Below are 27,843 nucleotides of genomic sequence, written 5' to 3'. Positions count from 1 at the left end.
AGTGCATATAAAGAAAAGGTCCATCTCTCGGAAGCACGCAATTTTGTTTTGATGGTTGCTAATATAGTTCGTTACTCCACAGTTGATGGCATTGCTTCAGTGTGTCTTTTAAAAATCTATTTAGAACCCATGATTGATATTTACCACTTGATGGAACAATTGAAGACTTTCCATTGCAAGTGTCAGAAGGCACAACTCATGCTTGCTAAGGCACAAAGGGAATTTAGCGGCTCACATAAGGGAAGTCTGCGGGTGGTTAGGTATCCTTTGGCTAAGGGGCTTAGAATGGCACCAGAACCCTGTCTTCCAGCTCTGTCTTCACTTGCAGCTTCCGCTGGTGACAAGATGGTCTGCAGAGGCTCTAGCTCTAAATATTCTCTGATTCTAGTCTGAACGAAGAAGTCTGGGCCTGGCGGGCATTTGCCCAATTATCTTATATGCCCATCTCTGAACCAGTAACTCAACTCCCAGGCAGGAGAACGGAATGTGCCGACAGGCTTAGATCAAGGTCATATTTTCTCTCCTGGAGCTGGGGATGGGGTCAGTTCATACAATTCATATGGATTGAGAACTGGTACCCAAAGAGAAGACATGTATTCTGTGTAGCTAAAAATATAAGAAATGCCCACAATAACATTAAATGACAAAATGATGTCACTAATTCCAAGATCCTAGTATACAACCTACTGAATACAACAGTGTCAATGTAACACTTTGCTGGGAGAGACATGTTCAAAGAGCATGATGACGAAAGAATCCTGAAGAAGTTCAGCTTCTATAAGGGACAATGAGAATTACTAAGTTAATTTTGCACATGTAGAAACTGAAGCCAGAAGTCCCAGGTTCAAGCTCACAAGAGAGATCAGTTTTAGAAATAATATAATCTGAACTTCCACTTTTAACCATGATGAAGGAATTAGATTTATCTTCCCATTTTTTAAAAATTTTATTTTTATTTATTTATTTGAAAGAGTGAGTAAGAGGGGAGAGGGTCAGAGGGAGAAGCAGACTCCCCACTGAGCCTGGAGCCCAATGCAGGAGGTCATCCCAGGACCCCAGGATCATGACCCGAGCCAAAGGCAGTCACTTAACCAACTGAGTTACCCAGGTGCCCTTACCTTCCCATCTTAAACAACAAACCAGAAAAAAATATATAAAACCACACTCAGAGAGTGAACAGGTAGTATAGTACTAGGATACCTGAAAAAAGGAGCACCATAAGAGAAGTCTTAAAATTGTTCTCATTTACTGCTTGGAGGCAATTTCTTGGCCACAATACATGGAGGGAGAATCTAAAGAGAACCCAGTGGTCTAGATGAGTTGAGACATAGAGATTGAAGTCTGATGAGGCAAAGCAGCTAAAATTTGTGGGCGGTGTCCCTGGGGGGACAGAGCTGTACACAGGACTCTGGGGGTCTGCATAAAGGTCTTCCGGACTCTTAGCAAGTACTTATCTACATATGCATGAAAGGAGCCTATTTAAAAAACCAAACACACACCAAAAAGCAATAGACTGAACAATTACTGAAATTCACTCAGGGTTGAGAATAGTTTTGCACTCCAGTAGGAGTAGAAAAATGTGATAATATATGAGGCATTGTTTAAGTCCTTAAAAGGATATCATCTTAGTAGCATGACTAAATTAGCAATAGACTAAAAGCTGCAGTGAGGAAAGAAGTTGAAACTATTTGAAAGAATCCAAGTGGAATCTCTAGAGATTGAAAATATATCTGAAATGGAGGCACCTGGCTGGCTCAGTCAGTGGAGCATGTGACTCTTGATCTCAGGGTTGTGAGTTTGAGCCCCACAGTGGGTGTAGAGATTACTTAAAGATAAAATTTTTAAAATCTTAAAAAGTAATGAAAAATACATTGGATAATATTAATGGCATATTAGGCATCAAAGAAGAAAAGATTAGTACACCAGAAGACACAATGATAGAAAACATCCAAAATGAAGGACAGATTAAAAAAACAAACAAACAAAAAAACCCAAAAGGACATAGCATCGGTGACCAATGGGGGACAGTAACAAGCAATCTAACTTAAAAGTGTAATTGGAGTTAGAAGGAGCAATGGTGAAGGGCCAGGAAACAGTACAATTATTTGAAGAGCTAATGATCAAAAAATTTGTAATTTTGATGAAAACCTACAGATCCAAGAAGTACAGTGAACTACAAATGGAAAAAAAAAAAAAGTATGAAGAAAACAACACCATGGCATATCATAATCAAATTGCTAAAAACCAGTACTAAAGAGAAAATCATCAGAGCATCCAGGGAGGAGAAAACCAGGTTATGGGAAAGAAAAATTTTATTCCTTAAGTGGTACTTTACCTCGGCCTGGTTCATCCCTCACATATGACATCAAAATGTGTAGAGAAACATCTCTAGAATCTAGAAATTAAACATGTATTCAGTTTCTCTTGAATTTTATTTTCATATTCCAGCTTTGGAATGTGTTTGTAATTTTATGGCTTTATAGGATCTTAAGTGTGTGCACTCATACACAGAAATACAGAGTACATTTTTTTTTAAAGAAGAGAATTGATTTTTACACTACTCTTTATTGACATCTATAAAGGTTATTTCAGTATAAGGAAAATATGTCAAAGGAAGAAACAAATTATTTTTGTCACTAGTATGCTTACATATTTTAGAAAGTTTTTTTACAAGGCGGGGGGGGGAGGGGAAGAGAATACATTTTACATAGAGATGAAAAATACAATAGAATTCTCATCAGAAACTATGCAAAACAACAGAGTGACATCTTCAAAGTACTCAACAACAACTTAAAAAAAAAATCAACCTAGAATTCTATATCGAGCAAAAATGTCTTTCAAAAATGAAAACAAAAATAAATTTTAAACAAAGAAAAGCTGAGTGAATTCATCACCAGGAGACCTATACTACAAGAATGTTAAAGGATGTTCTTCAGACAAAAGGAAAATAATACCAGATGGAAATTTAGAGCCATACAAAAAAATAAAGAATGCCAAAAGAGGTAAAAATGTGGATAAGTGTAAAAGATGTTTTTTCTTTCATTTTAGTGAATACTTAAGATAATTGACTGAAGCAAAAACTAGTAATATTACATAGTTTATACAAGTATATGACAACAGCAGCAGAACGTACAGGGTGAAGGAAGCACAGTCGTTAGATTCTTACACTATACGTGAAGTGGTATGATACTGTTTGAAGACAGACTGAGGAGTTAAAGATGTATTGTAGACCTTAGAGCAAACTCTAAAAATATAAAATAGTTATAAACTAATAGGAGAGACAAAAGGGATCCATAAAAATATTCAATTTTTTCAAAACTATGGAAGAGAGAAAAAGGAACAGAAGAGCAAACAAAGTATATAGAAAACAAAACCAAGATGGCAGATTTTAAACCCAGTCGTATTGATAGTTACCTTAAATGGAAATGGCCCCCAAACTCCACTAAAAGGCAGAGGTTGTCAGATTGGATAAAAAAGCAAGATTCAACTATATGCTATCCACAGAAACCCACTTTAAATATAAAGAGCCAGAGAAGTCAAAAGAAAAAGATATACAATGGAGAGAATAATTCAAAGAAAATTAGAGTGGCCACACACACACACACACACACACACACACACACACATTAAATATAGTGGTTTTCAGAACAAGGAGTATTAATGGGAGTGAAGAAGGTAAAATTCATCAGGAGAGCATAATTTAAAATTTATATTCATCTAATAACAGAGGTTCAAAATACATAAAGCAAAAACTAAAAAGTGAGATAGGCAAATCTGCAATTGTAGATTGAGAAACACGTGTGGAAATCTCCATGACAGAACAAACAGAACATTAACAATGAGATGGAAGACTTGAACAATAGTGTCAGCCAGTTTGGCCTAATATTTATAGAAGTATTCTACTCAGCAACAGAGGGCATATACTATTCAAGTGAACATGGAACATTCACCAAGATAGGCAGTATTCTGGCCCAGAAAACGTGTCAATAAATGTAAATGGATTGAAATCATACAAAGCATATCCTTGTACCACAACAGAATTAAATTCAAAATAACACATACCTGAAAAATTTACAACTTACTGCTAAATAACTCATGGATTAAAGAAGAAATCACAAGAGACATTAGAAAATATTTTGAACTGAATAAAAAATACAACGTATCAAAATTTGTGGAATATAGCCAAAGTAGTGCTTATGGTGAAATCTTTACCACGAAATGCTTATTTTAGGAAAGCAAGAGAATCTTAAATCAGTGAGTTAAGCTTCCACCTAAAACTAGAAAAAGATGTAATTAAATCAAGAAAGAAAGAAATATTAAAGATAAGAGCAGCAATCAATGAAATAGAAGAAACTAGAGAAAATTTGAATCTCTTTCACTAGAGCTTTAAAAAGAGTTTTAACTACATAGTTTAATAATTTCTTGTGCATTTTATTCTAACCTTTTTCTTGGTATATCATAGAAATACTTCCATTCATAATGTATGTTAACAGTAAACTTCAGATGACATTCTTACAGCTAAGCCGAAGAGAAACTGACACCTGGTTATGTGGAACTATATATTAGTACAGAATTGTGGACTATGAGGTAATGCGGATTGGTCTGAGGGTTGTCTCTTCGTTCGGTTTACCAATGTCCACAATGTGCTACAGAGATTATCTGTCAGCGATGGATGGTACAGTGCGGCTTTATTGTACAACCAAGTATGATTCATTCCTTTTCCTACCATATCTTCATAATACAACTTTAGGAGATGGATATTTTGAAGTAGTGATTCATTGTGTTGATTTTTTACTACTGATACTTGAAATGCAAACTTACTAATCCAAGTAATAAAACTAAACTTTCAAAATGAAGTGTTTTAGGTTATGGCATTTGACAGTTTTAAACTTTAACCATGATTCAGTTTAGAGGTAAAGTTCTCCTTAAAGCCCCTGTGGGGAAAAAAAAGAAAAAGAAATTTGCTTCTGAAACTTAAAGTCTAAACATTGAAGTCATGGGTTTTCTAATACTTTAAACACTCATATTTTGAAACAAAGTATTTTTAAATTACTGGTTGTATTTATTTTTTCACATCTATTTATTATACAGTCTGTACTTTGTAACATAATAAAAGTAAATAAATAAATGGAATCCCTGGAAAACTTTGATATTTCAAAGTTCCAAAACTACTGCCTGATTCCTAGGTTTCAAATTGTTGGCTCTGTGGCAGGAGCTACTCCGGCAGCTGAGAACAGAACCCAGACACAAGAAGCTGCGTTTGTGTTCCAGCATGAGGACGGTTGTGTGTGATTCTAAGTCAGTTCACTTGGTCTGCACCACAGTTAACTCAGCTGTAGTTTTAGAGGTATCTCTCCCTCACTGAGATGCAGTGTTCATTTGGGAGGTGGAGGGTGGGGGAAGGTGGATCACGAAGCAAGCCATAAAGAAATGTAAACTCTCTGAATAAGGCCTGCATAGAATTGGGGCAAATGGACTGTATGAGTGGCGTTGGTAAGAATCCCGTATTTGTCTGTACGTGTTCACTTAAGGTGTCATTTTATATACCAATCAATAAAAACCATTTTTATAATATTTATAGGTGGAAGAACTACCTTATTATATTTCCCTAATAATTGCCCTACTAATAAGACTAGTATTATAGTCTGACAGCGAAACCAGCGTTTCGCTAGTGTTATTTTTCATATTCAAGGGGACATCCTTTATTAATGGTCTGGCCCATGTATGTCTCGCAGACTTTTATGGCATCTCCCTCAATTTTGAACGGTTTTTTCATTCTTAAAACCCTAGGTCACTGATTTTCTGTCATTTGTCATCCTCTCCAAAATGGTACTTTTGACTGTGTTAACTATTGTGAGGTCGAGTGTATGCCTCACAGAGCCCCTGCGAGCTTTCCCCTGTACAGTCCTCCTCTACAGCAGCGAGTTGGAGAGGCTGTTCGCACCTGGGCCCCTTCACTGTGATCCTGGGCCTCCATGCAATGCCCCCATTCCGCCTGCTGGGGGCACTGCATGGGGCCGAGGGGTATGCCCCTCGTTCAGTTCCAGGCACTGTTTCCATAAGTGTTTGGTGCACTCCTTCCACCTTTCCTGCTGTGGGCACTACATTACACATCCTTTCCATCCGGACAAGAAGAGTAGGCACGGCTAGCATGATGTCGGTGCTGGGAGCTTAACCGCACCCAAACCTGTTCGTTAGAGATCTTTCCTCAAGAATTTTGAAGCCACTACTCATTTTGACTAGATTTAACTAGATAATAAGACGAGAAGGTATTGCCTTGATACTAAAGATACTGTTTTGAGTACCTGCTCCCTGCTGCTTTTTGCAGGAACCCCTACACAGTTTTTGTATTTGTTGCTAATGATCATAGCCAACATTCTGCATTCTCTGCTCATGACTTAATAGTATAAACCAAAATACTTTCACTGTGATGGCAAAATCAGGACCAAAATTCTAAATTTCAAATACTTTGGATCGAAATTAAGCCATTTTGGTGAGACTAAAATTGGTTACATAAAAGAGTACATCCTGGTTGCCTGAAAGATAAAATGGGGGGGAGGAGAAAAAGCCTTTCCTGCCCAGCTGCCTATCTACCTACATTGCTTTTCATTGTGATTTTGATCATATCTTCTCTCCCTTCATCACCCGGTACCAGGCTGCAGAGCTGACTCACCAGAGCCTCCCAAATGTCAGTCCTCTTCCCCCAAAGCAAAATTTCATTTTCCCAAGTTTTTTTTTTTTTTTTTAAAGTAGGCTCCATGCTGGGCATGGAGCCCAGCATGGGGCTTGAACTCACAACCCTGAGGTCAAGACCTGAGCTGAGATCAAGAGGTAAATGCTTAACCGACTGAGCCACCCAGGCGCCCCTCCCTGAACATTGTTATCACCTCCAACCTAGGTCACATTTGCAGCAGTCTTTGCAGGTATGCTCCTTTGCCGTTTGCATTCATGCTTATTTCTAGAGGGAATGTTATGGCTTGGAAGGGATAATGAAGATAGGCTGAAATTTTTTTTTCTCTTCCCATCGCATTGATTTCTTCTCCTCTCCTTTTATTACTGACATTCAAACTGGAGATGCGAATGTCAGAAACATGAGAAGATGTTCTGGTTTTCTTATAGAAGCCAGGGTTTGGGGCAATATAATAGTAGGCCCAGTGGCGAAGAGCTTCAGTGTTTACCCAGATCAGTGCTTAGGAGACACCTATCCTCAGCCTGTGCCACGGGGTCCCCTCAGTAGCCCAGTCACTCCCCTCCCTGTGTGTCCTCAGCCTGGTTCTGACTAGCGCCTTCTGTGTGATAGACTTTTGGGATCCATTAATTAGCTCAGTCTTTCATATCTGTTTCTAAGTGATGTCGGTGATGTTAACATGAAGGGAGTTGTTCATGGTGAAAAGCAATCTGAAATGTCATGGTAATAAAGTTGTCTTCTTTCCAGTTGTAGAAAAGGACCTTCAAACTAGTTGCAATGCCCTTTGTTCATGAAGGTATAATTCTGTCACTTTCATTTGTCAAGATGGACCAGAGGTTTGGAGGTGGCCTAGAAAATAATCTGTGGCCAATTTACAAGGTTGCTTTTCTCAGGACCATCCTTGACCTCCCTGATAAAGTTACACACCGAAGCTGCTTGCTCTCTAGGATTACCCTATCAAAACACCCTCCCCAATGGGATTTTTTTTTTTTAAATTGATCAAGTGATTTGTTCAAATAACTCTAAGGAAGAAATAATGCTGGTCAGTTTCCCACCTTATAAAGCCAGTGTATGTCATTAAGGTCACATAGTAAAGAGCAGAAACAGATTGGAAGAACACTAACTAAAGATTAGTAGATGTCACAGAATAAAATAAGACACTACTTAACACCTCATTCATCTTAAGACCACTGTCCCCACTGTCTGTCAGCCTCAACTATAAGAAACACAGACAAGAAGCCGGAAGTTTGTGTTTTCTTTTAAAAGGCCTTCAAAAAGAATATAGCTGACATATGTTCTTGATATACATCCAGTGCTAGCAGAGTTCTCTGAGATGACCTCATCTGCATCGAAGAATCAGTGAGTGGGGAGAGGGACAAGGGGATAAGAAAGGAGGAAGAGCTGACGTGACAGCCTTGGAGAATAAGAAGAAACAGGAAAACTGAAACACAAACTTTGGAGCCATTTAGAATCAAAATCCTAAGGAAAATGTCACTTAATGACTGTCCGCTACTTTTTTCTGTCGTGAAGACCTCAGTAATTCTGAACCCCAAATGCTGACCAGCTCCTGACCCCTAAAAAGGTATCTACTATGTCACAGGGCATTCCAGGCGAGAGTTGCCATCTGTTTCAATGCAGGGCTTCGGGCCCGACTCTGGACCCCTTGAGAACTGCTCTAAGCCTCCTTTCTCCCAGGTTCCACCCCATTCTTCCTTAGCGTCCTCCTAAGCAGAAAAAATCCCCACGGTGCAACTTTTGACCTTTTAATTATTATATTTTGAATGCCCATTACATTCTGATTTAATCATTTTTAAGACAGGTAATCAATACAACCATCTCTCTTAAATGAAATGGTCTGCCGGTGCCCGTGCCCTGGAGCCCTGTGTGCAGGAATAGCACCCCGTTTCCACTGTGCTGGAAGGAACAGCCCTCCAGTTGTCCTGCTTGAAGCTGCATGATTTGTGCAGTTAATTTTTAAAGATCTCTTTTTCTGAATGGGTAAAATACATGATATAAACGTCACTGATTATGTAAAACTGCATAAATAAAACATTTAGATAAAGCACTTTAAAAAGCATTTGTTACTTTTTCTTTAATGTGCTTGACACTTATTGTATGACTTAGTGTCATCCAGAAAAGAAACTTGCTTTCAAGTCCAGCAGCCCTTCTCTGAATTTCTGGCCAGTTCCAGTTCCTACTCCCCCTTTCTGCAAACTCCTCGTTTGCTTAGTAACTGAACTTCCATCATAATGCAGAGACTGTAGCCCCGTGACTCCTGCCCAGCCATCCGCTCCCCTCCTTCCCTTTGCCCAACTCAGGGAATGGGGAAAATAACTCTCTCATTCAAAGCCAATCCCTCTGCCCTATCTCCATTTGCCACCGTCAGAAACTTTACTCCGTGAGTTACCCCCTCTTTCCCAGAAGTCTTCAATCTGCCATTCCCCTCCCTCCTCACTTCCAAACCTATTCTGCTTTTTTTCCCCGTTCATGCCCTCTTCCCCTCTCCTGTGCCTCTGATTCAGTTGGTTACCAAGGCCTGTTGATTCTGCCTCCTACATGCCTCCTTTACCCCTCCCCTCCATCACCGCTGCCTGAGTTCAGCCCACACCATCTGTCACCCGGACTCCTGCCACACGTAGCCTCCTACCTAATTTGTCTTCCGCCAGCCTCGCCTGCCTGCCTGTGACTCACCTTAAAAATCTTCAGTGGCCCTGCATTGCTCACTGGGCAAAGTATGAATCTGTAGGCATGGAGAAGAGAGGCCCTGTCTGTCTCTTGCTTCTTGCCATGTGGTCATCCCCGCCTCTACCCATGCTGAACTTCCTTAGGATTCCCTAAACATCCATGTACCTTCAATTTCCTTGGAACGGCCTTTCCTGACGCACCCCCTCCAACACGCACCCCCCAGTGCTGCCCCACAGGTCACCCAGCTGACCCATCTTAAGCCTGCACAGTGCCCCTCCCCCAGCTTCCCAGGTACTTTGTGGGCACTTTCTGTGGAGCATTTTCACACTGTATTTAATGGGGAAAATCTACAGTTAATTCCTCGAGCCGGTGTCCTTTTTCTCTTTCTGTATGTCATTACTTTAAAAATGTTCATGAATGAATAAAAATAACTACTGAATGAAGTCTCTGTTTTGATGACCTCTAGAATAAAAAAGACAAAAAGGCTACAGTATGCCATTATTACAGAGTCCATTGTCATGGAGCCATAGAGGTCACAAAACAAAATTTAAGAAACATGAGTTATAAAGATTCAGAAGGGAATCCAGTTGTTATACACGTAGACGTTTAGTAAGCTTCTGGTGCTTTAGTCCCCTTTCTAGAACTGTTCCCTGGCGAGCTGTATAAGCTACCTTCCAGGTGGTTTAAACGAAAGAGAAAACCACCACCACCACCCCACGTGGCTCAGGAGGCCTTTATAAAGGACCATCCAAGAGGGAAATGTATAAATAACAATTCCCTAGAGATTGCTCTCTGCTCTTACACGTGACCCTTCAGAGCGCCAGCCTGCTCGGACCGTTCACACCCTTCCTTCAGTATATGTCATATGAAGAAACGTCCCAAGATTTCCCAGATGCCACATTCACTGCTGCTGTTTTGAATGCAGGGAAGGGACTTGGTTCTGTCGTAACCTCTCAGTACTCAGTGCTGTTTGTCAACGAGCCTGGTTTTAAGTTATTTCACATCATCTACTCTGTCTTTGCTCTCCCAAATGTAACTTTAAGATCCTTCATCGTGAGATAACTGGCAGGTACAAGACTGGGACTTACTTCCTCTGTGCTTCTAGGCCATTTCTCTTAACCTCACCAAGTCAAGTGATACTGGAGTGTCCGACATCTAGCAACATCTAAGCCAGTGGGTATCCCAAAAACTTTCCCTAAAGCTAACGTCCTGCTTGTATAGCTATTTCATGATTATGTAACTTTTTTTTTTATACAAGTCAGTGCTGTTGCAATCATTCCCCTCAAAGCAAAGCAAGACTGCATACTTTATCCAGTTTTATTCACTCAGAGGAACACAGACAAACACAAAGACATCACAGACTATCTGAATGTTGATCTTGGGCTATGCTTCAGAAACCCTAGGAAATGCTTTCAATTTACAGGCCCCGAGCATCAGTAACAATCCGGAAGCAACTGTGTCTGCATTCCTGATGCTTTTCCATAAAAGACATAGAAGAGATTATGGCCTTCTTTTCAAAATTGACACGTTTTGTGCTCAGGCTCACTTGGCAGTTCCCAGAGTCACCAGCACATGCCTGCTTGGAAGGGACCAACACCAGGTTATCCATGACAGCCTTACTTAGCCAGTATTAGTATTCTGATATACCTTTACTTATTGATCTTAATGGGTTTTTTTTTTTCATTTTAACATCTCTGGAATGGGGATTTCTCTTATAACCAATGGTTTGTCATATTTACTTGGCTAGATTTTTCTAAATAGAATATATGCATCTTACATTCATTTTAAGTCTTGTGTTCAATAGCATCTTAAGTTAGAAAAAAAGTTATAGATTATCTTAAAAATCATTTACCTACTTGATACATAAAAAGAACAGTGGCAAAAATGACAATCTTATTGGTGAATTTCATTATTTGCAGTAGCTGTTTTGGCAGATATTTATGTTGGAGCCAAATCATCACTCCTTGTGATTTGCACTCTCATATCACTGTTTTCTGCAGGAGGAAATCAGACATATAAGAAATTTTCTCAGGTAAATGTACTTTGATACACAGATCAGTGACTTCCTGGTTCCCTCTCCCTTTTTCTTTTATTTCTTGGGTGCATTTTCAGCCAATATTTGCTGAGAATTTTTTTTTCCTCAGAAATCTCAAAGCGTTATGATAATATTCCAGATTTTTCTTTTATTTAATATTGGGGTACGGATTCCTTGCTTCTCTTTTCTACCAATACTTTTTCATCTGAATTAAGCTAGAGTGGCTTCTCTTTCCTATGAAGAAAAGTCTAGAGGTATCTTAGCATTTGAATCCTTTCTCTGGGGACTCCTTTCTTAGGGATATAGGAATCAAGTGCAACAAAACGGTTTTGAGGCTGGAATGATTCGTGCATAATTACTATACTCAAATAGGGTTTCTGATTAACTGTAGCTTCTGCAGTTTCTAAAATATAGTCATTCCCTTAACTAACACAGTAAGTATTAAATGGTTTTAAACAGAAATTGGCCCTTTTTGATGATTCAGTTGTGACCAGTCACTAAGTATCACCCTCACCATCTGTGGTCACAGGAGGTAAGTCATCTGACAAAATCCTGATGGGATCCACACATACCCTATGTCTCTCTTTCTCCTCCTCCATGCTGTAGCACCCAGAAAATGCCAGTCTTTGTGGAACTCAGAGATGAGGCTTATAGCTGGAGGGGACCAGTTGGAAAACCATCGTAGAAATTGTTTTGCAAAGTAAATTGCAGAATATTGGTTTGATGCATCACCATTTCTGAAACAAAGAGGAACTTGAGTTCTGACAAATTTTAACTTCTTGTTGGTTCCACTCAACCAAGGTTTTTCTAAATGTAGCCATACTGCGCCTCTTCGGTACTAACCACGGTTTGTATTTCAGTGCTTGATAGAAAACAGTCTCCTCGTCCATGTGTTTTCCCCTCCGGCCACTCTGTCACTCACTACTCTTTTTCAGGTGCATACATTCAGAGGGCCACACTGGTGTGAGTACTGTGCCAACTTCATGTGGGGTCTCATTGCTCAGGGAGTGAAATGTGCAGGTAAGAGCTCCTCCCTTTCTGCTTTATTGAGTTACAAAGTTAGAAGGAATAAGTTATAAGGAGATTTGCTGTTATGCATATACCATGGGCTGGATCCTGGTTTGCTCTTAACACACATGCACTAGGCTAGAGCCACAGACAGACACTTGGGAAACTGGCAGTTTATCTGCCCTTAACCTTCTTGTACTTAGTGGGGAGCAGACTAGGGATCCAGTATCAGTCCATTAAAAAGAGAAGTTGGCCTGTTCAAAAGTCTGATAAAAGGAGATAAAAGTGAGGCAGTTATATTTAACTCTTGCCTTTGATGTTACAGTAACTAAATTTATAAAAATGATTTTTTTAAGCAGTGTACAGGGACCTATGATTGTTGCCTTGGAAACTGAATTTTTAAGATAACTCGTTAAGCTGGATTGTCCTTACTACAATTTTTTGCAAAATCAAATTGAAACTTTAAATATCTGTGAATTTATCTTCAGAGATGGTTACCAAATTCTGAAAAACCACTTAGTCAGTAATATTTTGTTCGTGACATTTTGAAATTTGAATGTGCCAAATCCTTTTTATAAAATATGACCATAGTAGTTTTAGATATAAATTTAGAAACTTTGAAGATTTACACATAAAGAAATAACCAACTCTGGGATTTATTGAAGTGCTTTATGAAAATAAGTTATTCATATCATGTGGAATTCATTTGTATAAAACAACTATACCAAGAATTGGCCATTTATTCACACAACTCTAGATTCTGACATAGGCTTAAAAATAAACATTTAAATTATAGTGTTTGGTCAGAGACATTTCTTTCTGCTATTTAAATTGTAAAACTAAAAAATACATTCTTACGTGTCTTTTAGCATGAAGCTTAATACTTAAAATGTATATTTAATACTTAAAAATGTATACTAAAAGTAAAGTATTTCAAAATAACTGTAGTAATTCTGTCAGGTTTATCACTAAAAACCCACATTTCTTTTGTAACATGATTTTTAAAAATTTTTAATTCTGGTCTGATTAGCATACGTGCATTATATTAGCTTCCGTGTACAACACAGTGATTCAGCAGTTGTACACATTACAAAGCGCTCGTCGCAGAAAGCGTACCAGGAGCTTCCTACTCTGCCGTCTTCCCCGGAAGTCTCCTGCGGCATAACGTTTTTTCCTTTTTTTAAAAAGATTTTATTGATTTATTTATTTGGGGGGGTGGCATGTGCACACGCCTGCCGAGTGCAGAGCCTGACCCAGGGCTGCATCTTATGACCCTGAGATCATGACCTGAGCTGAAATTAGGAGTTGGACACTCAACTGACTGAGTCACCCCGGCGCCCCCCACTCTGTGACATGATTTTTAGTGGAATATTTTTGTTGCCCATTATGTGCAGAAATTTCTAGGGTCTGATTTTTCTTACTTCCAATCTGCATTTTTTTAATAGCAAGGTACAATATGCATTGCACATTAATGTTCCAGTCCTTCTTTCAGTTATTATTCCTCTAGCATCACTAGGGCGTAATAAGGTTCCAGGCATACATCATTAGCCAGATCCATTCAAGGACCTCCCAGTCACACACATGGATGAGAATTCCCCATGTGTTGACTCTGAACCGTGCAGAGGTATCCATCAAAGAGTCTCAGCTCAGATCCAGTCTGACTCCTCCATCGTCCTAGAGGGATGACAACCCCATTTGCAAGGCTCTGCCCAGAGAATAAATGAGGATAATCTTGTCAGCCTTCCAACTGGCGGTTACCAAGTCAGGAAGAGATTCGGATGGCTGTGGGTAAGCCTTTCAATTGGAGGGGAAGACACTGGAACCTCAAGTGTTGGTAAAGTAATGTTAAGACCATCTACACTGTGGGTTTGCAAAGGTAAATGGAGTGCTCTTTCCAGAGCACAGATCACCTGCTTACGGAATGTCTGTCTCAATCAGCATGTTTTGCCTCTGTGACACAGCCAGACCAGCCAAGACCTTGCAAGAGTTTCTTAAACACTTTATGACTGTCACTAACTTAAAAGCTTTTCTCTTACTGGAGTTAATGATGTGTATCACTTAAGTTTTGAAATATGAAGCACATCTACATAATAATTCTGAGTTCGCCGTGTTAGAGAATTGGTACATGTATGGCTAATCTTTGACAATATGCTACAATCCCAAATCATGTTTGAAAGAAATGCTTTGGAACCTTTACGATAGTAATAATGTGAAGGAAAAGGAAAGAGAAAATGGTCTGCTCCCTCCCACAGCTGCCCGCATTAATAGTCCCCACTGCTTGTTGCATAATTGTCCAGGAATTGAAAGAAAAGCCTTGAGGAGATTTTTTATTTTTATGCCTTGTCCGTAAAAGCATTATATTCTATGTGATTTGAACCATATTAATGTGTAAGAACAAGTCACCCCACTTTTTTTAAATGTGAAGGTTGGCATTTGAATTAGTTCTGTTTTCTGTGACAGCCAATTCTTAGATCTGAAGTGGCTCTTCCTGACCTTTGAGCCATCCACTTTAAAACAGAATGCAGGTATTAAGAATATAAAGAGAGAGAACTATGATAGGTTGAACAGTGGCTCCCTAAAGAAGTCCACTTCCTTATCCCTGGAACCTGTGAGTATGTTACCTTTAATGGCAAAAGGGACTGTGTGATTAAAGTTACGGCTTTGAGATGGGGAGACTACCTTCGATGGTTGGGGTGGGCCCAGTATAATCACAGTCATGGGGGTCCCTACAAGAAAGTGGCAGAGTCAGAAAAAAAGGGACAGAAGCAGAGGTCAGAAAAGGGAGATGTCATGCCACTGGCTTTGGAGAGGGAGGAAGGGGGCCGGGAGCTAAGGAATGCAAGCAGCCTCTAGAAGCTGGAAGAGGAAGGAGAGAAACACATTCTCCCCTGGAGCCTCCAGAAGGAGCACAGGCCTGCTAACACCTTAATATCACCTAGGGAAACTGATTTTGGACTTCTGACCCCCAGACCTAGGACATAAGCTCCTAATGTGGTGAGTTGCTGAGTGTGTGGTAATTGGTTACAGCAACAATAGGAAACTAATACGTTAGCTGCTAAATATTCAAGATATTACTTCCAAAGGAAAAGGGCAGACTAACTGCCTATCAGAAAAGGGATGTATTTATCTGCTTTGGACCCTAAGACAGCTGCTTTATTCCGGTTTCTTTGTTCAAAATCCACCAAGGCAGAAGAGAGCTTGTCAGGAATTGTTCAGGGAGCGTTTGCCAAAAGCGTCAGTTTTGTATCTCCTCCCCTCCCCACTCTATTTTTTTTTTTTTTTAAACATCATGTGAAGTGTTGGGTGGTGTTCCTCACCAGGCTGGCAGAGTCACTGTCGGAATCGGACGGAATCCAGCTAACGACAGGCAAGCTGTCCCTTCCGACCCACAAGCTCTAGGCTGGCTGCTAAGCACGCTGCAGCCCAAGAGGACGGCTGAGGGCCGGTCAGGGAGGACACGGCCTTTGCAGCACCTGCCGCCGAGATTCCGGAGCAGGCATTAAAGGTCCTATTCATCTACCAGTGTCTCCCTCCCTCTAGCCTTCTGGAAAGAGCACAAGGATGTTGCAGGGGAGTATGGAACTGCAGCTTGGGAGTGGAGCTCCTACTAAAATATTTATGAGCACAACAGGTAGTTTTTAACAGCAAAGTTCAAAGAATCCTCGTTCAGACAAAATAGTTTCCCCAAACCATTTTTCCTTTCTCTATGAAATGTAAGTTTATAAGTTAAAATAATCTACTGTTATGTAATCATTGAGATTGCCAAGCACCCCTCCCATCAAATAGACCATTATTCCACCAGCATTGCTGAATTGTTTTCACTTTAGCCTTGCCAGAATAGTCTAAGAATTAAGCCAGACAATAATTGTAAATCACACATCAACTTAGTATTGTTTATTCAAGTGACTCTATTTTTCCAATGTGTCATTAGCACTGCACACACACACACACACACACACACACCCACAACAGGAAATGGGAGTTCTTTCCTAGTAATAAAAGTGTATTCATTGCCTAAAGTATACAAGCACTTAGCTTTTAGGTTGAAGAAAAGGAGTGGAAGTAATTTATTTTAATTACTGCTTTGACTACCTAAAAAGTTATGTCTGTCCCTTTTTTTTTTTTTGTTAAAGATCATATTTATTCATTTATTTGAGAGAAAGAGAGAGCACAGGGTGGTGGGGGGGGCGGTGCAGAGGAGGAAGGAGAGGGAAAGAGAATCTTGAGCAGACTCGGTGCCGAGCACGGAGCCCCACACAGGGCTCAGTCTCACTGCCCTGAGACCATGAGCCAAAACCAAGAGCCGCACGCTTAGCCAACTGAGCCACCCACGTGCCCCTGTTTGTCCTTATAAATTACCAGTGAGAAATTAGCTTAGACTTGCTTAGAAATTTCACGTTAGCAGTATTTTCACAAATATCCCAAAGAACAAGTTATTCTTTTTAATTTTGCTTATTATGAAAGTAATGACTACTGATACATATTAGAATTGGGCTATTCCCACTTTTCCTGGGTGGGGATTCAGGGAGGGGGGGACATCTAAGAGAGAGATTTTAGAATAAAACTTTCATTCACAATTATTTAAAATATGAACATTCATGGGGCACCTGGCTGGCTTGGTCGGTAGAGCATGTGACTCTTGATCTCAGGGTTGTGAGTTCAAGCCCCACACTGGGTATAGAGAGTACTTTAAAAAAAATCTTTTAATAAAATAATTAAAATAGGAACACTCAAAGAATTTTTAAAAAATAAAATAGGAACCCCCAAAGAATGAGCAATTATCTTTCCTTTCAAAACACACATTAACACTACCCCTTAATCCTATCAATATAATGTAAATAATATCAGCTATTTTTTTTCAAAAGATAGATTTTTGTGCTTTCTAGATATGAAACATATGTTTTTTAGAGAAATCAAGCCCCAGGAAATCTGAAATGAGAGTAGCTTAAAGTTGGTAGTCTAAGTAATCGAAACATTAATAAAGGACAGAATAAAATGCGATTTGAGCTTTTTCATTTTTCCTTTCATATGGTTTAGTCCATGCTTATTAACTTGAAGGATTAGGAGGGGGAAATGTGGTTTAATTGTAGCATAAAAATAACCTATTAAACCAAGAGATGCAACAAATGCAATGATCTTTTATGGACTTTTGCCATTGTTTATAGTGTAGAGCTTCCTTGGGAGAAATGGAATGATAGAGGAGCTATATGACTTTAATAAATAAGTATGAAAACCAAATAAAGTCTTAATGGCAAACTGAAATATTGATGTATGGCGAGTCCCTGCAGGAGCGATTTTCAGAGCAAGCTCAGAGCTGGTATATTGCACCGTGAACTTAAGGGTATAAAGATGCTTTATTTTCATGACTTTGCCCTATCCTTTGTTCGTCTGAAGGACTTCGTATCCAATCCTGCCAAATTATTTGGCCTTTGAAATTTATTTCTAAAATTGAGAATATGTTGTCCCATAGTTTAATCTTATTCAAATGGAAGAAAGACTATCAGTTTAGAAAACATTTCCCTCTTCCTTAATTCCTAAATCTGAGCTCAGTCATCACCTTACCCACTTTTCAGAGTCACAAATAATCCTAGGAGCCTAATGTTTAAAGTGGTAGATAACTCCAGTTATTGAAAGGAGAAAAGTTAGTATTAATATCAGACCACTAGTGCCATTCACATGTTTTGATATTGTGTCAAAATTTTACTGGTTTGCTTTGTAGTGTTTCTCCATATAGAATTTATACATAGGGAAAGAATATGACTAAAACAAGAATATAATGGGTAGCTTCTATCACTGCTTTTTAAAAGTCCTTGCCAATGATTTCACTCATATGTGGAATTTAGGAAATAAAACAAATGAGCAAAGGGGTAAAAAAAAGAGAGACACAAACCAAGAAACAAACTGCTGGTGACCAGAGGGGAGGGCAGTGAGGGGATGGGTGAAGTCGGTGATGGGGATTAGGGAGGACCCGTGATGAGCACAGGGTCATGTATAGAAGTGTTGAATCACTATATTGTACAACTGAAACTCATAATTCTATATGTTAACTGGAATTAAAATAAAAACTTAAAGTAGACTGATATTTTAAAAAAAGTCCTTGCCAAATCATTTATATATATAAAAAAACAGTAAAACATAGCAGTGTCTTTTAAACTCAAGTATTTACAACAAATAATGGGTACCATAAACATTACCGAGCGAGAGGTTGAAACTAGCAAATTTGGCTTCAGGGCTGAAAACCGTAGCTCAGCGTGTGATACACCGCTGCTGAAGAGTGGCATGCATCACTCGGTAGGAGCACAGGCTGGGAATCTGGAGGCCAAGGCTACATCACAGTTCTAGCACTTTCTGGCTGAGTAATCTGAACAAGTCATTTAGCCTCTTGGAGCTCTATCGCCTCTGTCTATAAGGTAAAGGCACTGGGATACGTTGTTACCCAGCCCTTTCCAGCTGGATCTGTCATTTCTGTGTACACACTTAAAGTATGAGGCACATCAACACTGATTTGAAATTATGAAGCTTTGCTGACTTTTGTACATTTAAAATACTATGTGGGAATTCTTCCGGTTCCGGACAAGTTGAATAAATAGGCTTCATTTTATAACTCACAATATTAATAACAAAAGACCTTGTACAAAATCTACACTGCAACTATCAGAAGATTCTGAAAGTGAAGCAAAGCAGGCAGGCCAACCCAAGGAACCCAGCAGCAAGTTGCCTGGTGGTTTGGGGTTGGCTTTTTTCCTCCCTCCCGTGTATCCCCAGCCTGGGCACTGGAGAGGCCCACAACCCATAAATGCTCATAAGCACAGACAAAAAATAATCCAAAGAAAAACCTGCTTTTCCTAACCAGAGCCCTGGGAAAAGACAGCCCAGCCAGAAAACCGTTCCGCCCTTCCTGTCCTCCTCCAGGTGAACATCATGAACAAGCACAGTGCTGCTGCCGCTTCTATTGCAGGACCTGGTTTTGCCCTGCAATCCCCAGGGTGCACCTCTCCCCTGGGAGTGAGTGGAGCCCTGTCATTCATCACTGCCTTGCTGGAGGAAAGTGGCCTGGCTGAGCCTGTGGGTGGCACCTGGACTTTTGTCCCCACCATGTAGTAGGAGCAGCACCCTCTTGGCCCAAGTCTGTAGGTGGAGCCCCGCCTTCACCTTGACCTGCAGTAATGAGGCAGCTGAGACCATGAGCATTAGCTCGTCTTCCATGTGTACCCCATAGTTCCATGCAGCAAGGCATTCCTTCCCAACCAGGTTTCTGGGCAAACCCTGGCTTCCATCCCCACCCTGCAGTAACTAGGAGATGGCCCTTTCCTTCCCCAGAATGTGGGGTACAGTCCTGCCATTTGGGTAACATACAAGTAGGGTGGGCAAAATAGCACTGCCGTAGCATTACAAAGGCTTTGTAAACTAGGTTGATATTTGAACCATGGCCTACAAAAGTGAGCCAGGACATACATCCTAAATCTCAACAAGTTAACTATCTGCTAAAAGAGAAATTTTCAATAGGAACCAGTCTTCTTGTAAAACTCAAAATATCCAGGATTCAGTTCAAAATTACACTTCATACTGGGGGCGCCTGGGTGGCGCAGTCGTTAAGCGTCTGCCTTCGGCTCAGAGCATGATCCCAGCGTTCCGGGATCGAGTCCCACATCAGGCTCCTCCGCTGGGAGCCTGCTTCTTCCTCTCCCACTCGCCTGCTGTGTTCCCTCTCTCACTGGCTGTCTTTCTGTCACATAAATAAAATCTTAAAAAAAAAAAAATTACACTTCATACTGAGAAGCAGGAAAATTTCAGCTCAGATGAGAAAAGACAATCAACAGATGCTGATACTGAAATGACTGAGATGCTAGAATTATCAGACGAGCAGCTACCATAACAAGCTCCAGCAAGCAATTATAAACACTCTTGAAACAAATGAAAAGTAGGAAATAGAAAATAAAAAGTGGAAATTTTATAACTGAAAATTTTATTAACAATAAACTCGCCAGATAGATGGGCTCAATAGCAGAATGGAGATGACAGAGGAAGGAATTGGTGAACCTGAAGACAGATCAATAGAAATTATCCAACTCAAACAAGAGAAAGAAAATAGGTTTTGAAAAGTGACCCGAGCCTTAGAAACCTGTAGCGGAATAGCGAAAGATTTAACATTTGCATTGTTGGAATCCCAGAAGTGGATAGAGGCTGAAAAAATATTTGAAAAATGAGTGGCTGAAAACTCCCCAGATTTGGTGAAAGCCGAGAAAAATTAAATACTTGGAGACACTTTTATGTAAATGAAATGCATTAGAACAGTAAAGATGAGGAGGCTGCTATAACCCCAGTCACCCAGGTCCAGTTGCATTCACACATGACAGACAGAACTGGCCCAGAATTCCACTTAGCCTCTGACCATAAGCTGATTAGGACAATACCTTGTAACAGACCCTGGCGTGCTGCATAGAAAAGGCCCCTCAAAAGGTTCTTCTCGATAATGACAAAAACGTAGTCCTGGTGAACACTTCTAACCTACTATGCGTAAGAATTACATATATTAATATTAAAGCCTCACGTGAACCTAATAATGGATAGATAATAGAGCTAATAATAAATACTATTATTCCTTTTTTCACATAACTGAGGCCCAGGAAAGGTAACTCACTCGAAATCGCACAGCTAATAGATCATAGAGCTAATTCTAACTTATAGAAGTTATAGAAAACATTAAACTGTTCAGGGGAAACAAAGTCTTTTAAGTGGCATTTTGCCATTGATTTGCCTTATGATTGAATCAGAAATCTTCTCTGCACCTAACAGAGATATAAAGAGGAATTGAGAGTCTGGGTGATGTAGTCATTTGGACATTGTCTAAATATTGTTTAGACAGAATGTTGTTGGGTCATTTTCTCCCATACTCTAGCTCAAGCTCTGTGCTCTGGAAGCCCATTTCTGTTCAAAGCAGCAGCTGCTATTCTTTAGTGATGATAACGCCGGGCATTGTTGGCACTGGTCATGCCACCTCCAGTGCTGTTCTCTTACAAACGTGTGTGCAAAGACTCAGTGTCCCTCTACACCTAGCTTGTCTTTGCACCTGGGAGGTGCTTGCTACAAAGGAATTCCTCCCTTTGAGTCACAGGGGCCTTACATACTCATTGCAAGTTGGCAGTGTCTACGTATTTAACGAATGAATGATTCCATTTATAAATTTTGGCAAATGTTCCTTATCTTTGTTTATTGTTACTGCTGTACAGAACTAGATTGCAGCTTTACCAAGTCATTATTACAGTGATAATCACCAACATTTGCTGAAAGAGCAAGCAAAACTAAAGCTTGCCCAGTGACCACAGGCAGTGGTTATGGCCTTGTAGGATTTTCAGATTGTTTCGTTAAGACCTGGATATAACTGAATCAGATTCACAAGAGGTCAACATCAAGTTATTATGAAAAACATCAAATGGGTTGTGTTTATTTTATTTTAAGATTTTATTTATTTATTTGACAGAGAGAGACAGGCAGTGAGAGAAGGAACAGAAGCAGGGGGAGTGAGAGAGGAAGAAGCAGGCTCCCAGTGGAGAAGCCTGATGTGGGGCTCGATCCCAGAACGCCGGGATCACGCCCTGAGCCGAAGGCAGCCGCTTAATGACTGAGCCACCCAGGCGCCCCGGGTTATGTGTTTAAAAACATAAAGATGACATTTATTTTAGTTAAATTATTCAGCAATGGTTTATCACTCTTCACTCTAATTTAGCAAAATACTTGAATTCCTCTCTGTCCCTTCTAAAATTCCACTGCTCTCTTTTTGTTGAAGATCAAATATCTCATAACATTAACTAGAAGATGTTTGAGTTCTGGCATCTTAGAAGTTATAACTCAGTAAAATTACGAAGCAAAGGACAAACTTCAGGAGAGGCAAGATGGCACAGGTGTTAAAATCGTGGACCCTAGAAATTTCCATAGGCTTGACTCTCAGCTCCACTGCACACTCTGTGCATGACCTTGGGTAAATTACCTAACACTTACGTGCTTGGTTTTATCAGATTTATAAAATGAGAAGAAAAATAATACCTATTTCATAGAGTTTTGTGAGCTTAATGGAAATAATGTAAAGCACTCGGACTAGTGCTTGGCATTAGTAAGCTGGTGCTAATAGTAAACAGCAACTATGGTTAGTTTTAGCCACTAAATTTATTAGTTGTGTGTGTGTATGTATCAAGGCTTATGAATAGATATAAATATGAGCACCATGAATTTAAGAAGGCCCTGGGATACTCTTACTTTTGGAGATCTGATTCCTCTTCATATCAGATATATTGAAATACAATTATATATCCCACATCAGATATAATTTTTATGCCACTTAAAAGAAATGGACAATTTTAAGTTGCCTATTTGGCATATTACATTTTATAGACATTTAAACACTTATTAATTTAGTTTTATTTGGGTTGAATCTCTCCTGAGATCATACGGCAAGTAAATGATGAAGCATGAGCTAGAATTCTCATTTGCTGACTTAAAGCCAAAATTTTCCAAGAGAAAAGATGGGAGGAATGTTTTTACACTCTGCAGAAACTGCTGGAAGCTAGTTCCCTTTTAAGCCTACCTCAAGCTGGATGGAGTGTTTTTTGCTAAAATAAACACTCCAGAATGCTCAAAACTCTGAAAACATTGATGAATTTTTCCTTTCTATATTTTTTTTAGATTGTGGTTTGAATGTTCATAAGCAGTGTTCCAAGATGGTCCCAAATGACTGTAAGCCAGACTTGAAACATGTCAAGAAGGTATACAGTTGTGACCTGACGACACTCGTGAAAGCCCATATCACTAAGCGACCAATGGTGGTGGACATGTGCATCAGGGAAATTGAATCTAGAGGTGAGGCGTTTCCAGTGTGGTTCAGCAGTTGTAACGCACCGTGAGTGCAAGTTCTGACGCCCTTCTGGTGCCTCATTGCATAATCCAGTTGTCTTCTGTAAGTTTAGGGGGGAATGATTTCAGATGTCAAATGATCTGAAAGGCTGAAAGGAGTTAATTTAGCAAATAATGAACCAGCTTGATTTTAAGGTACATTTAACTAGTTATAGGAAATATGCTTAAATATTTTTATGGATGATGATGTTTCTAGTCTATAAAAGTTGACATGTAGACAGCAATTTGTTTTTCACTTTTTACATTTCTCTGGGTCCAAGAAACAAAGGTGTAAATGCTCTATTAAAACTATCCTAAGCCAAAAACCAGAGCTGCATCCTAATCATTATTTCCCATTTGGGAACCACTGGTATGGGCCTATTAATATGGTTAGCTTAGTCTTCGGTTATGTAAAAGAACTTATGGTATAATTGGGATGAATTCTTTCCCTTAAGGCTCCACATATTTGATCTAATTAGACTAAGTGATGAGCCAAATTACAAATACGCAGGTAACAGTAGGTCAGAGTTTAAAAACTGAGTGCAGTGGTTTTATTTTAGGAGAAAATGTGAAGAGGTTTCTAAACAAGTACATTTAATCATCCTCTCATGCACATTACTTCCCCAGCCTGAATATGGGAAGAAGTTAAAATTTGGAGAAAAGGCATAATTCCAAAGAAACTAATTAGCTCCCTTGCTTTATCTGTACAGGTCTTAATTCTGAAGGACTATATCGAGTATCAGGATTTAGCGACTTAATCGAAGATGTCAAGATGGCTTTTGACAGAGGTGCGCTTTTCAGCGTGTTCGTTAACTTCCGACAACAATGCTCTCTGCCAAGAAGGCACAAGTTCTTATGTTCTTCTTTACGTTATTTGTCGAAGTCATTGATTATTATACCAAATTAAGTTACCTTAGAATTTTACTTTTTATTAGTACATTAAACTGTTACATTTCAAAGTGAGAAAGAAATGTAAAATGTAACTGTATTACCAGTACCTGAGCACCCAAGGCTGGTCTGTGTTCATAAAAATATACACAGAACAGTTAAATTTACCAAAATTGTGGAGAAAATAGCGCAGGGTGGTTGGGGGAATCTCAGATTTCCCAGGTTGGAGTTGACCCACCTAACTGCCTGTCGTCCATGCATCCCATCACTATATTTGACTGAGTGGAGACCCACCACAGAATTTTTATTGATTTTAATAAATGCCATAAAGGAAAATATTAATAACTGTGGAACATAGCCTAGTTTGTTGGGGTTGAGGGAATGCTGGAGATAAGAGCCTTTTCCAAAGAATAGTGGTTGATCATATAATGGTTGAGTAGCAAAGAAACAGAATACATAAAGACCTTGGCAAGAGAAGAGTGTGCAAAGGCCCTGAGGCCATCCTTGTCAAGGCCCTAAAAAGTGCTGTGGCTTAGAGAGTAAGAAGTGAAAGGAGAGGGGACAAGATACAATTATCTTACTATAGAAAGAATTAGCTGAATGGTAGAAGTGTTCTCAGATCAGCATCCAAATTCAGTTTTACCTGTCGTATAACTGAACTATAAGATTGGTGACTTTATTTTCCAAACCAAAAATTAGATGTGTACCCTATAATGAGACAATATATTTGAAATGTGGATTCTTATAGAAAAATAACTAATAGATAGTGGAAACAGGAACCATGTGGCAGAAGAGAATACCAGTATTCTCTCTTTTTTCCTGAGTAAAAATGTTGATAGATGTGGTATTTGCCTTCATAATTCTTCTACCTTCCTTTTGTGCTCTCCCCCATCCCCTTCTCCAGGTCTTTGGGCCCCTAGCACCCGCACACTTGCCTGAAGTCCCTCAGGGAAGCATTCCACGTTGCCTTTTCCTCCCAGAAAGTGGTCTATCCCAATTTGTACTGCCACTGCCTGTGATTTCAACCAAGTGTGAAAGACAGATATCCGTGATCTAATTCACACTGGAATGTGAATGTCCGATAGGCCATGGTATTTTGCATTTAAAAGAGGCTTCTTTCATTTTCATTTTTTTTAAAGATTTTATTTATTTATTTGACAGAGATAGAGACAGCTCGCGAGAGAGGGAACACAAGCAGGGGAGTGGGAGAGGAAGAAGCAGGTTCATAGCAGAGGAGCCCGATGTGGGGCTCGATCCCATAACGCCGGGATCACACCCTGAGCCGAAGGCAGACACTTAACCGCTGTGCCACCCAGGCGCCCCTAAAAGAGGCTTCTTTAAAGAACAGACTTTATTAGAGTAGTTTTAGGTTTAGTTTTAAGGTAACAGCAGTTTTAGCTTACAAATTTCACAGAAAGTACAGAGATTTCCCCTATAACCTCTCCTCTCGTGCCCCCCCAACTTGTTATTAACATCTTGCATTAGTATAGTACATTTGTTACAACTGATGAACCAACATTGATATGTTATTAGTAACTAAAGTCCGTAGCTTACGTTGAAGTTCACTATGTTGTACAGTCTGTGGGTTTGGCAAAAGCATAATGTCCTCTATCCACATTACAGTGGCGCATAGAACTTTCACTGCCATGAGAATTGTCTGTGGTTTACCTGTTCATCCTTCCCTTTCTCCCCCTGAACCCCAGACAACCACTGTTCTTTCTACTGACTCCATAGTTTTGCCTTTTCCAGAATGTTGTATAGTTGGAATCACAGAGTATGTACCCTTTTTCAGCTGATTTCCTTTACTTAGCAGAATGCATTTGAAGTTCTCCCATGCCTTTTCATGGCTTGATAGCGTTTTTCTTGCTGTTGCTCACTACCATTCCTTTGTCTAGATATATCACAGTTTATTCGCCTATTGAAGGACATCTCAATTGCTTCCAATTTTTTGGCAATTATGAATGAGAGTGGCTATAAATATTTGTGAGCGCATTTTTGTGTAGACATAAGTAGTGTTCAGCTCGTCCGGGTAAATACGCAGGAGTGTGATTGCTGGATCATACGGTAAGAGGACGTTTAGCTTTGGAAGAAACTGTCTCCCCCGAAGTGGCTGTACCATTTTGCCTTCCCACCACAACAGCTTCCAGTTCTGTGGCCCCACATGCTCTCCAGCATCTGTCTGGGTTCTGGATTTTAGCCATTCAAATACCTGGGTGGGGAAGAGCCTGCTTTTTTAACTGGTAGAAATCATTCATAAGCCAAATGGAATAAAAGGAACCTAGTAGAAGATCAGCTCAGGGTAGGCACTAATTAAATCTTTTGTAGATGAAAATCCAGTATTTTAACCAGTGACTAAATGCAGGGGAGTAAAGGAAGGCCAGGTTTACTCGAGAGTCTTAAGGCCCAGCATCTCTGAAGCACTCCTCTGTCTTATAACTTCTTCTTCTGTTAGTTCAACACTCTGAAGTTTTGTTTCATTTTACTGTCACTTCTTACTATCTGCCTACCCCCAGGGCTCAGACAACATCCCGTCTTGTGTCGGAGCCTGGGGTGAGTCAGAGGTGGCCTTTTGTAAGTTAGGGCCTTTCTTGTTATTTTTCGTATGCTCCAGGTTTATTTTAAAAAGAAAGGAAAAGCCATCAGGCATCATTCCCCTAGGAATTCTCAAGTACTCCTGAAATTTACAAATACTGCTATTGACCTCTGTCCTCTCCTACTCCCCCTCCTAATTAAACCTGGAAAAATAAGTAACTTCAGAATAGAAAATTCAAAAAAAAAAAAAAAACCACAAAAAACAAAACCCACAAAGACCAAAAACAAAACAAAAACCCCGATTTTGCTTTCCACAGAAAATTGATCGTTTATATCCATCAGCACACCGAATTTGATACTAAACACTGAAGCACTGCTAATCTCTAAAGACTGTACAAAAATACGTTATCGAAACAGTGCTCTGCATGCAGGTACTTCCTCTCATTTTTTTTAACATCCTTCCCAGATGGTGAGAAAGCAGATATTTCTGTGAACATGTACGAAGACATCAACATCATCACCGGCGCGCTGAAGCTCTACTTCAGGGATCTCCCGATCCCCCTGATCACGTACGACGCCTACCCGAAGTTTATCGAGTCCGCCAGTAAGTCCGCGGGCGCGCCCCAGGGACCCGGCGGCCCGCCTCCGCGCGCACCGCTTCGCTGGTTTTCCCGAGTTTCTCGAATGCGTGTTAACTGTTTCCCCCTCGCCTCTCTGCACGGCTAATATACTCACAGGAGTTCTGACCTCCTCTCTAACGTCGGTCATTTATGACTTCTGCCGTCCGAAGCTGCTTTGTAATGTGCTAACCCTCACTTTCCAAAGTAAGGCTTCGCCCAGTGCTCCTTAGGGAAGGACCGACACTTCCACAAAATAAAAATAACTAGAAAAATAAAATTGAAAAACAGGACCAAACTCTTTTGTTACTGGATTCAGCTAGGCGTAAAAGTCGCTCTGTCAGGTTCCATAAAAGTTTCCAAATTCTTACTTTCAGTTTCTGTCCTCCTCCTGTGACAGACCATTAACAGGCAGTTTGCGAGCTGGCACTGGTCCGTAGACCATACTTTAGGAGCACTGTTTTAGATCAAGAAGTGGTTTTTTAAGTTCTAGTTGAGATGCA

At 39.9% G+C, this 27,843-nt stretch overlaps 1 protein-coding gene across 3 annotated transcripts in view; it reads left to right on the top strand.

The window, feature by feature from the left end:
* The window catches only part of CHN1 (chimerin 1), a 222,580-nt gene that overhangs the window by 186,515 nt on the left and 8,222 nt on the right, over positions 1 to 27,843 (top strand). For 2 of the 3 annotated variants that reach the window (XM_087861581.1, XM_087861576.1), the window contains 4 exons: positions 12,344 to 12,428; positions 23,097 to 23,270; positions 24,014 to 24,091; positions 27,190 to 27,327. In XM_087861581.1, the coding sequence (XP_087717707.1) occupies positions 12,344 to 12,428; positions 23,097 to 23,270; positions 24,014 to 24,091; positions 27,190 to 27,327 (475 nt within the window). The remainder of the gene's footprint in view (positions 1 to 12,343; positions 12,429 to 23,096; positions 23,271 to 24,013; positions 24,092 to 27,189; positions 27,328 to 27,843) is intronic. The other variant, XM_087861584.1, reaches the window with a different exon arrangement.

This window comes from Ursus americanus, chromosome 1 (assembly GCF_024610735.1).
Source record: "Ursus americanus isolate L20-20 chromosome 1, mUrsAme1.1.p, whole genome shotgun sequence".
Lineage (NCBI taxonomy): Eukaryota > Metazoa > Chordata > Mammalia > Carnivora > Ursidae > Ursus > Ursus americanus.
The sequence above is the reverse complement of the archived record's forward strand: the minus strand, read 5'-3'. Positions and strand labels throughout refer to the sequence as shown.